At 50.6% G+C, this 11,362-nt stretch overlaps 1 protein-coding gene across 2 annotated transcripts; it reads left to right on the forward strand.

Moving 5' to 3' along the window:
• The first annotated feature begins 33 nt into the window (after positions 1-33).
• HSH2D (hematopoietic SH2 domain containing) lies at positions 34-10,843 on the forward strand. Of its 2 annotated transcripts, none has more exons than XM_039867698.1 (6): positions 34-2,544; positions 4,853-5,002; positions 7,037-7,126; positions 8,029-8,194; positions 8,811-8,945; positions 10,160-10,843. In XM_039867698.1, the coding sequence occupies exons 2-6, from the start codon at positions 4,878-4,880 to the stop codon at positions 10,721-10,723; spliced, it is 1,080 nt and encodes a 359-aa protein (XP_039723632.1). In that variant the 5' UTR covers positions 34-2,544; positions 4,853-4,877; the 3' UTR covers positions 10,724-10,843. The 2 variants fall into 2 exon arrangements, with proteins under 2 accessions (XP_039723632.1, XP_039723633.1); XM_039867699.1 differs by having other exon boundaries at positions 10,196-10,843.
• The last annotated feature ends 519 nt before the right edge of the window (positions 10,844-11,362 follow it).

The following is an 11,362-nucleotide window of genomic DNA, read 5'->3' on the forward strand; positions in this document are numbered from 1 at the left end:
AGTTTCCCTGTAGGTAGGTGGATGTGGCCAGGTGGCGGGTGGTGAGTTTTCAGGATGCCTGTTAATTAAAACAGCCCATGCCACCAGGGCCTTGGGGCTGGCCAGGATCAAAGTGGAGGCAGCGGGCACCTCAGGTTCGAGGAGATGACACTTATCAGAGGACTGACTTGGAAAATTAAGCTTCTCACCCCCACCCCCGCTCAAATTTGTCTCAACCCACGATAAAACAGAGGGGTCCCTACTCAGTGCCACTTGGGTTTACCATGTACCCTGCTGAACTCACACAGTCAATATCAACCCATGATGCCACCAAGATTTTCTCTTCTTGGTCCCTGCTGGCACCCATTTACCAAATTGTGCACTAGGCTCTAAGCCCCCTTCCTCACCTCTTGGAGTATCCCCACCCCCAAGATCTCAATTCTCTCTGGCTTTTGGCACATGGCTCGGCCACTGTTTGCCTCTTTTCCAGACTGGCCCCGCAGTGGGTTTCTTCTACTCATTTGGGATCCTCAAGACCACCCCACGCCTTTGCACCTGCTGTACCTTTGGTCTGGCAATCCCCTGAAGTCTACACAGCCCACTGTCCCATCAGGTCATAACCGTCCAGGGCCACCTCTGCAGGGAAGCCCCCAACCACTGCCTCCCTTTTCCTGCCTCATCTCTGTAGCATCTATGGAAACTCACTTCTCAGGGCCAACCCTTGTCTCCCCCTCAGCATGGAATCTCCGCGAGCCTGACTTCACCCCTGACAGCCATGATGAGATGGCATTGTAGTGGTCAGCCCCAATGGCCACCCCACATGGGGCCATGGAAATCCCAATCACCAGCTGAGGCCTTCAGTGAGAAGTCCTGGTGTCAGAGGGGAAGGGGCCTTGGAGTCCTGGCCCCAGATCTCCCTGCTGGTCCCCTCTGGAAGTTCTTCTGGGGGCTGTCTGTCTATTCTCAGGTTCAAGGACTGTGTTCATTGACGAGCTGGGGATGATTCTGTTGTGATATTCTCAGGGGAGGACATTCGTTGGTGGGAGATCACAACCCCCAAGGTCAGGGGAGTCAGGGTGCAGACCTCTGTGGTGGGGCCTTAGGGCCAGGCATGTGGTAGACAGAAAGGCCCCATGTTCCTGGAGACTGAACTCCATGTAAATGAAGCCCTGATGGGCAGGCTTTCTAAACAGAAGTGTTGCTTGGGGACCTGTGATCCCCTCCCCAGCAGCATTGCTCCTCATCTTGGAGGTTGGGAGCCAGCCCATTGGGCTGTGGAGGACATGGAGGATCAGAAAGGTGAAGTGAGTGGCCCAGGGCGGCCCGGCTTGGGAGGCCAAGCCTGCATCTCCCCGGCCAGATACAAAAGCATCAGATTAAGTCACAGTGAAGGGTTCTGATACCCTTAACTGAGTCCTTTTCTGCTAGACTGAAGGTTGTCTCTACTATCATTGTCACGTGGCTAAGGAGGCCTATTATCGTGAGACTTCACAGATGAGGAGACTGAGTCCCAGAGAGGTTGAGCAACTCACTCAAGGCCACATAGTGGGTGAGTGAGAAACAGATTCCTTGCGTCTCCTGCTTGGGGCTTGTTGACCCGCAAACTCCAGACAAACCCCCCTTCATAGGAGCATAGCACCCCTGGAGACGCCCAGCTTGAGCCTACAATGGAGCTATCTAGACCTTCTGGGCCAAAGTGATAGGGCTGCAGGGAGGGCCGCCCCCCCGCCCCAGCCCCCAGCTCAGCCATGAGGATCTGGGTCACTCTGCCTGAAAGAGGAAGAAGTGGTTTTGCTCATGTTCCGGTGGGAGGGGAGGGCAACAGCCAGCACACATCCGGCCCGGTGGATCCGTTAGGCACAGGTTCCTACACTCAGGGCCCACAATGTTCGTAAAGGCCCCCAAAATGTTTTAATTTTTTTAAAATCAGGAGAAAAAAATGAATATAATAATGAATATATAAGAATGAGGGCGACGCAGTTGTAAAATATAATTTTTAATGGTTTGGGCTTTTTTTACAGAAGTCATAATGTGGCCCTTTGCGCACGGTGAGGCCCGGCCTGCCCAGGCTCAGCTCTGCTTCAGGCTGCCTGTGCTGTTCCCTCCACCTAGAGCAGGGTGCCCCCCGGCCCTGATCGAGTTGACTCCTCCTACCCGTCTCCAGATGCCCCTTTTTACAGATCAGTTAGGCCCCCTCTGGGGATTTATGCAACTCCAGGCCCCTCTTCCTGACCGAATTTCTCACTCTTCATTACTCACTAGATTATAGATGCCGGTAGAGTGGGGTCTCTTCTCTATTCCCTGAGGATATGGCACACAATAGGTGCTCAATAAAGGCTTTCGAGGTCTGGGTGGAGCAAGGGTGCCCTCCACCTGCAGCTCAGTGGCTTTGTTGGTGCTCAGACAGAAGGCGAGAGGGGTCGGCCAGGTCCCGCCCTGGGGCTCACCTGCTTAAGGAAACAGGAACTGCCTCAAGGCAGTGGCCCCGCCCCACTGACGTGCAGACCCTGAATTGAAACCTAGGCTCCTACAGGCACGGGGACAGCCAGAGCGAGGGCCTTCCAGGTATGTTCCCTGGGTGGGGACTCCTCAGTCAGCCATGCACCCACCTCTGTGCCTGCCCCATGCTGGGTGAGGCTGGGGCCACCAAGAGACTCAGCCTCAACCCAGCTCTCTAAAGGACAGAGCATGGGGGCCAGACTGGGCCAGAGGGAGGGACAGGGCTGTTGGGGACCAGAGATGCATGAGGAATTTTCTGGAGACACCAGAAGGTGACCATTGAAAAATGGAACTAGAATTGAGAAAAAGGCATTCTTGGCAAGGAACAGCATGGGCAAAGGCGTGGAGGGGAGAGAGAACTTGATAGTTTTGGGTAGAGCAAGGATGCTGTTAGGGCTGGAACAAGGGAGATGAAGAGGTGGGGGAGGCCCTAATGCCAGTGTCAGGAGTTTGAAACTTTGTATGGCTTTATTCATCACTAAACTGTCTATTCATCAACACACACCCTGTACCCTCCTCTGTGCCAGCCCAGCTCCAGGTGATACTGGGGACCCAAAAAACTCCCAAAGAAACTAGCCGTGGGCCCAGACCTTGGGAGCCCCTAATATGGAGGAGACCGAACCAGACAGAGACACGCCAGCTCCATGAGGCAAGGCTAGGCCAGCGCCAAGTACCATGGGGAAAGTGGGGGACAGAGAAGGAAGCCGGTGCTTTATCCAGGGGAAAGAGGCAGGAAAGCTACCTGGAGGAAGGGACATTTTAGCTGGGTCTTGAAGGATAAGTAGGAGGTCTTCCAGCTAGAAAAAAGAACAAGCCTGTAAATATTACCCCATGCTAGGTCATTACTAGACTCATGAATATTTATTATATACATACAGGTGTTTTGTACTGGTCTCAGTCTATCAATAATCAGTGTGTGGCTGGACCAGCGTTGTGATTCTTGTTACGATTTCAAGACACACTTCAGCAATAACCATCAGGAAACATTTAAAAAAGGTTTATTTATTACTTACAGGACCTGGAAACTATACAACACACCTAGGACCAGACAGTGAGGCCACAGGTAGAGAGCAAGTGCACACACAAGGGCAGGTAGCCCAAATGGTCAATTATTGAATTCAACCCAGATCTCTAAAACAAAGGAGCCTCAGTGGGGGAAAGCAGCCTGGCCCTTTAGTCACAGGGGGCTGGCAATGTTTATTCAAGATCGTCATCTTTGAAGTGGATGGCAATCAAAGCTTAAGTCAGACACCTTTATTACAAAAAAAGTAAGAAAAAACACACTGTCAGGGCTTACACTATGCCAGGTAAATATTATCATTATCCCCAAATTGCAGTTGGAAATTCAGGCACAGAGAAGTTAAGTTGACTTGCCTAAGGTCACACAGCAGCTAAATGTGAGGGCTGGGGTTTGAACCCGGGTTATCTGGCTTTGATTCTAGACTCTTAAAGTCTTTCTCACCTTGCTTTATTAAACATTTCTTAATAGATTTAATTGCATTTGCCCTCAGATTTCTTTTGGGCTGCTCCCTGGGAGGTGTGCTTGGTATTTGTCTATGGCAGGAGAAAATCAATATTGACTAGGTTGGTCCACAGGCCTTCTCTCTGTGGAAGCAACCTGTAACAAAGGCCTTCTGCATTATTGAAAAATTAGATGGGGCCAGTGGGAGGGGGCAGGGCCAGTTTGGGGACAGAATTAAGGGTGAATGTGAGGGGTCAACCCAGCAGGGCATAACCCTTTTGCTGGCTTCGCACTGACTCCGTATCCTTTGGCAAATTGGTGCTGGTTTCTTTCTCTGTTGTCCAGCTAAGTGTCATTAGATCAGGAAGTCCAGTGGTACCTGAGCTTAAAATTGTTGAGAATGAATGTGAATTGACCACACACTTGACATGTTACAGGTGTCCCATCAGTGGCAACATTGGTGGCAGAAGCAACAGTTTGGGTCACATGTCTGTGGTGTTTAATGAAACCATGGCAATCCTTTCTGGCACCCACTGCAGGACCACTGCAGGTCACTCATTCACTTACCATCTCCTCTGGGGACATTAGTAGTTACTTAATATTTAAATAAACTCAGTTCTTAAACTTAAATACATGTGTTTGTAAAGGGAACTTTCCAGCATTTGAGTAATAGAATAATAAGAATAAAAGGAAAAGGAAAAATCCTCGGAGGATTTTTGGGAGGAGTCAATGAATGAATGTGTGTAAAGCGTTGGCACATAGTAGGTGCTCAAGAAACTCAAGCCAGTTTAAACCTGTTGCTCTGTCCAGCCTGGAGGACTTCTCAAAAGAAGAGGCACTATGAGCTGCAAGAACAGGACAAAGATGGAAGGTGAACCAGGCTTGACTCTCTCTCTTCTTTCCTGCCCCCAGGTGACACCTTCCCCCTCAGGAAGCCATGACAGAGGCCAGAAAGCTGCCCCCGCCACTCCCCCCACGACTGGACTGGTTCGTGCAGACACAGATGGACCAACTGGCTCAAGGAGGGGTCCCTTCGTGGTTCCATGGTGCCATCTCAAGACAGTGAGGTCCCACCCACACCTTCCACCCTGCCCTTTGCCATCTTTCTTTGTCTGCCCCCACCCTGGGCAGGTTTTCACTGTGGATTTCTGGGCTCAACTTGGCTAAGCGTGTTAAGAGGGTGAAAGGAGCTCTGGAGTCCGAGCTTGAATCCCACATCCACTGTGAACTCGCTGTGTGCTCTTGGGCAACTCACTTTCCCTCTCTGGACCTCAGCTTTCTATATACAAGTAGCCACCAGACTAGCACTGCCAGCCATCTGGCAGGTCCCCACATCCACCCTCAGCCAGGCCAGGCATCACCAATTAATGACAGCAGGATTCAGCCACAGAATCCATCTTAACACAGTGACTAAACAGCTCCTCTCAATCCATCAGGTACACAACTAACATGCATTTTCTACATCAGCTTGAGCTCTGAAGAGATGAACAAACTCACCTAGTTAGTTACCCCCAGGGCCTGGCTCTAATTAATGGAGTAAAGTACATTTATTGTAGGAAATTGAGAGAATGTTATGAAAGCCATATTCTGCAGAAAGGCAGACTTGGGCATGGTTTCTGAGTTACGGGGCGTGCCAACAAAATATGTGAGCCACGCACTGCAATTTGAAATGTTTTAGTAGTTATATTTTAAAAAGCAGAAAGGAGCAAGAGGAATTAATGTAATTGTATCTTTTATTTAACTCAGTATACCCAAGATATTATCGTGTCAACATGTAATCTAAAAAATCATTCATGAGACAGTATATGTTTTCCTCTATTTGTACTGTCTTTAAATAATTAATTAATTTTTATAATAAAAAAATTTATATTACAGTTGACATACAATATTATATTAGTTTCAGGTGTACAATATGATGATTAGACATTTATATAACTTACGAAGTGATCACGCTGAAGAGTCTAGTACCCATCTGACACCACAATAGTTATTACAATATTGTTGACTATATTCCCTATGCTGTGTACTATGTCTTTAAAACTTGTGTGTATCCTACACTTAAAGCACATCTTGATTTAGACCAGCCACATTTTAAGCACTCAGTAGCTGCACATGGTCGAGTGGCGTCTGTACTGGACAACGTGGATTGAAAGTCTCCCCATCTTGTCCCCACCTTACTCTCTGTGAACCCCAGAAAAATAGTAATAATGCTACTAAATGATAGTAATACCGTCAACCCTTGAACAACACGGAGTTTAGGGGCACCGACTCCCCATGCAATTGAAAATCCCTATATAACTTTTGACTCCCCCAAAACTTAACTACAATCGTTTCTTGGTATCCGTGGGGGAATCGGTTCCAGGACCCCTCACGGATACCCAAATCCACAGATGCTGAAGTCCCTTCTATAAAATGTTGTAGAACAATGCACACAGTCAGCCCTCCACATCCACGGATTTCCAAACACGGATTGAAAATACTGTGCAGAGGACCGATTTATATATTATTGAAAAAAATTCACATGTAAGTGGACATTGCAGTTCAAACCCCTGTTGTTCAAGGGTCAACTGTAATAACAGTGAACTTTTGTGAGCATGTACCAGGTGGAGGTTCCCATACTCAATGGTGCACATGTTTCATCTGTCCTCACATTGGCCCTGGAAGCGAGGGTTTACTGTCCCCTTGAGGAAGCTGAAGTCAGAAAGGGACTGACCCTTGCCAGGGGTCACACAGCGAATGAACAGCAGAGCTGGATTTTGATCTCAAATGCATCTGAGAACAGCTTCTGCTTTGTTACCTGTCACACCTGGATTGACCAAAAGGTGCCTTCCTGGGGGGATTCCAGGCACTGGGAAGGCAGGAAGAAGCTGTGGGAGATGGGAGGAGATGTGCCTTCAGGTCAAGGTCATAAGAGGCCTTTGTCATCTCTGTAGGAACATCCCTGTCCCTGAATATCCCAAGGTCTGAAACAACCAAGGGAAAAAAAATGTTTTTAGGCTGTTTGCTCAGACCCAGGATGACTGGTACACAAGGGATCTGGGCAGGACGCTGGGCAGCCAGACCTCAGCCATCTCCCTCCTGTTTGTGCCCTTCCAGGGACGCAGAGAACTTGTTGGAGTCACAGCCACTGGGATCCTTTCTCATCAGGGTCAGTCACAGCCATGTGGGCTACACACTCTCCTACAAGTAAGGCCTGGGCTAGGGGCCAGGGCAGGGGCAGGAGGGCTCTGGGGCTTTCTTGGAGGGGGCAAGGGTGCTTCATACCACACTTTCTCAGAGAACAACCAGATCCAGCCAGATTTGGTTAAAGAGTGGGCGGCTGCAGGTCTGGCTGTAACCAGCCGACTTGGGCCTGGTAATTGAGACAGTGTGTCTGAGAACATGGGCTACTGCCCTTCCCCTCGCCACTCCTCTCCCATCCACCATCTACTTGGCAACTCTCTGATTCCACCCAGGAGGACATATTAGGGAAACTCACGGCAGTCCAGCTCCTTGAGTCCTCGAAGCCTGATCTGGCATCCCAGTGACAGGCTTCAGCAACACAAGCTACTTCTCAAAAGGATTCCAGATCAGAGAAATAAGAAGCAATCCAATAGCTCCAGAGTTTCCTACAGCGGGAAAAGCTTAGGCCCTGAGTCCCACAGTCTGACATACCGTGTGACCTTGAACAAGTTACTCAACCTTTCTGTGCTTCCCTCAAAGTCCTCACCTCTAACACAGGAATGCTAAAATTAATTCAGTCTCGATGTGAGGATATAGTAAGCACGTAGCGGACCATTAATAAGTGTATCCATTCATTAACGGAGCAGAATGCCAGGCACACAGCCTTAGGCTGGGGCCTGATTCAAATTTTCATTATCGTTTCTCTTGATCACTTACCCCTAGCCAGGGACCGAGCTAAGTTTTTCCTACAGTAGTTTGTTTCATCTTCATAAGAACTCCTGTTGTAGGTGGGGAAACTGAGGCACAGTGTGATTTAGTCACTACTGAGTGTCACATGGCTGATGCAGATGGCAGCCACAATGCTGCCGGAGCAAGGGCTGGGGGGTGGAGTGGGGCTGGAATGAGTCCTGGCGGTGTCTCCACAGAGCCCAAAGCTGCTGCCGCCACTTCATGGTGAAGCTCTTGGATGATGGGAGCTTCATGATCTCCGGGGAGAAGAGGGCCCATGCCTCTCTGGACGCCCTGGTCACCTTCCACCAGCAGCAGCCAATGCGGCCGCACGAGGAGTTGCTGAAGCAGCCCTGTGGGCAGGCGAGTGTTGGGACCCAGCCAGGACGTAGCTGCCCTCCCAGGGGTCAAGCTGCCCAGACTCATTGTGCTCCCACCTGACCCTTTCAGCCTCTTGTGATTCTGTCACTCTCGTGGTCCCCATCCCTACCTGCCGACTCCACTCCTCCTGGTCTTTGCTCCCCCTGGCCCAGGCTGATTTTTCACAAGGGTTCATGTGCCAGGTAGAACCTTGGCTCATCTATAGGAATAGCATATTTCCTTATAAGCCTCAGTGGGTGGGGTCTAGTTCTCAGAAGCTGCTGTGGGAGGGACATATTTCCTTATAAGGGTTGGTGGGCATGGCATAGGCCCACATAAGCTGCTGTGGGTGGGGCATGTTTCCTAATAAGGATCAGTGTGTGGGGCCTAGGCCCTAAGATATTGCTGTGGGAAAGAAATACCTCCTTATACAGGTTTGTGGGCGTGACCTAGACCCACATAAGTTGCTGTGGGTGGGGCCTAGGCCCTGTTGAGCATGCTTCCTTACTAGGTTTGTGGGTAGTGCAGCCCCTGAGCCCTAATTATTAAAGTATGGGAAACCCGGCCCCACCTTTGTCCCCTCCTCGGGGCTGAGCTGCAGGTCCCCTCTGCCCCACAGAAGGATCCAGAGAACGTGGATTACGAGGATCTCTTCTTTTATTCCTATGCACTGTCCGAGGAAGCTGCCAGCACAGCCCATAGCCCCAGTGAACATGGGAATCCTTCCTCCCATCCCGTAGCTCCACCGAAGAAGGTATGTGACAGAAAGCTCTCACCTCCAACCTGGGTGAGGGGTAGGAGCAAGGGTGGCCAACGACCGGCAGAAGACCCTTTCTAGAATGAAGATTAGGTCCTGTAGCTCCAAGCTTAAGACCTTCCAGTGAGTTCCCAAGGAACCAAGATTAAAATCTTAACTGTGACCTCAGCTCCTCCTTCTGTCTATCACCAGCTCAGCTGCAGCCCCTCTGCCATCCCTTTTTGTTTTCAGACACACTAAGCTCACCTCAGGGCCTTTGCACTGCTGTGTGCTCTGCCCCCAGATTTCCCATGCCTGGCTGCTTCTGTCAGTTCTTCAAGTGTCTTCCTCTCATCTCCAGACCTAAAGTAGCCCCCCTGCCTTCTCCATCACATCACCCCGTTTATTCGCAACAGAAGACTCCTCGTGATTTGAAAAGCCTCATTTATTTACGGGTTTTCATGTTTCCTGTCTGCCTGCCCCTTCAGCCATTGCCCTTTAGGCGGCAAGGGTATTTTTCCTCCAACTTCCATCGGGCATTGGTCAAGCCCTGTTCCTGGGAGATTTTGATTCTCTGGAACTTCTGGTCTGTCGTGTGGCCATAGTGAGCGCTAGTGGCCAGAGAATGTCCCCAGGCAGAGTCCCTGGTGCTGCCATTTGGAAGTGGAGCTGGGGGCACTGAAGTGTTCAGGGCAAAGGGGATACGGGCGGGCCATCAACAGCATCTGCCACATCTGAAATCCAAGATTTTGGCCTGAACAACCCGGTAGATCAGGGGTCAGCAAACTACGGCCTGAGGGCCACATCCAGCCTACTGCCTGTTTCTGTATTGCCTGAGAGCTAAGCATGGCGTTTACGTTTTTGATTGGTTGAAAAAAAATCAAAAGTAAAATAATATTTCATGGACTGTGAAAATCAAATGAAACTTAGATATCCATGTCCATCAAGTTTTGTTGGAACACAGGCCCACTCTCTTGGCAACAGCAGGGCTGAGTAATGAGACAGAGACTGCATGGCCTGCAAAGTAGAAAATATTCGCTCCCTGGCCCTTTACAAAAAGGGTTTGCTGACCCCTGGGGGAGCTAGTGAAGCTGTTTACAAGATTAGTTTTGGGGGTTCACATGGAGACGTTTCTCAGAGCATCTGAGTGGGACCCAGATCCCAATTTCTGAAACAGATTCAGAGCTCTGGTGGGTGTGCTGGTCACAGGTCTCCCCCGCTCTTGATCTCAGGCCTCCACAAAGCCAATCCTGCTTCATTGCCCAAAGGAAGGGAAGCCGTCGGCAGAGATGGACAGAGAGCCCTTGGAGGAGGCCACTTCCTCCTGCCCTCCAAAAGCCCCCCTTGAGGAGGCCTGCCAGAAATTCTGGAAGAACCTCAAGACGCTTCCCCAGACAGGCAAGAGGATCCAGCAGCAGTTGAAATCCCACCTGGTAGCCGGGAGCTTGCCGTCACTCCGGGACTCTAGGCAATCAGAGGTGACTCAGGGCTCAGGGGCCAGGGCTGGAGACAGGGCCTGGGACCATAACTTCTGCACAGACTCCATGGTGGCCACATCACTCAGAAGCCCGTCACAGCCCCAGGCTCAGAGAGACGGAGACAACTCCTCCAGGAAAGCCTTGCGATCAGCCAGCTGGAGTGTGGTGACCCCGAAGGCCAGGGGCCGGCACCAAGGGTTAGTAAGAGCTCTGTCCTCACAGGCATCTAAACCAGAGCCAAGGGGCTTAGAACCCCAAGAAGACTGGCTCCCAGAGGAGTACAATACACCGCCACCCTTTGCCCCTGGGTACTGCTAGAAGTTTGCCCTGGCTCTGGGACCCTTGTGGCCAGGAGCTGCTCGCACCTGGACTCCTTGCTCACTGCCCACCAGCCCTCGGGAGCCTGAGAAAAGTAATAAACACGTTGCTTGGGTTTGGTCTTGCAATTGCCAGTGGAGTTATTTGAATAATAATGATCAGTTTCAGCAAGGGTCTGGGGCACCTACGGTGTGCTGGACCCTTCGGGTTCATTATCTCTTTTATACTGCTGAGCAGGCCCATCGGGTAGGCTCCTTTTGCACGTTTTAAAGAGGAGACTGAGGTTCAGAGAAGACGAGAGGTGTGGCCAAGGTCACATGGCTATGGGAGGGGTGTCAGTGCCAGGATTGGAAATGGCAGTGTTTTGGAGCCTTTTTCCTCATATCCCCAGCACTAGGGCTCAACTCCCAGTGTGCCCTGGCCACTCCTTCCTCCTGAGTTCTCATGCAAAGGCAGGAGATGAGACTGGCGGAGGGCCTAGCATGCAGTGAGCACTCCCTGACACCACCGTCAGCTTTAGGAGAAGCATATGTGTTGTTTGCTTTTAAAAGGGAGTGGTGGCTCAGGGCATGGTTGGGGTGAGTCCTAGGGGGAAATCCTGGATCACAGGACTGTGTGATCTTTGGTGAGTCACTAGAC

Source organism: Pteropus medius, unplaced genomic scaffold, assembly GCF_902729225.1.
Source record: "Pteropus medius unplaced genomic scaffold, Ma_sr-lr_union100, whole genome shotgun sequence".
Lineage (NCBI taxonomy): Eukaryota > Metazoa > Chordata > Mammalia > Chiroptera > Pteropodidae > Pteropus > Pteropus medius.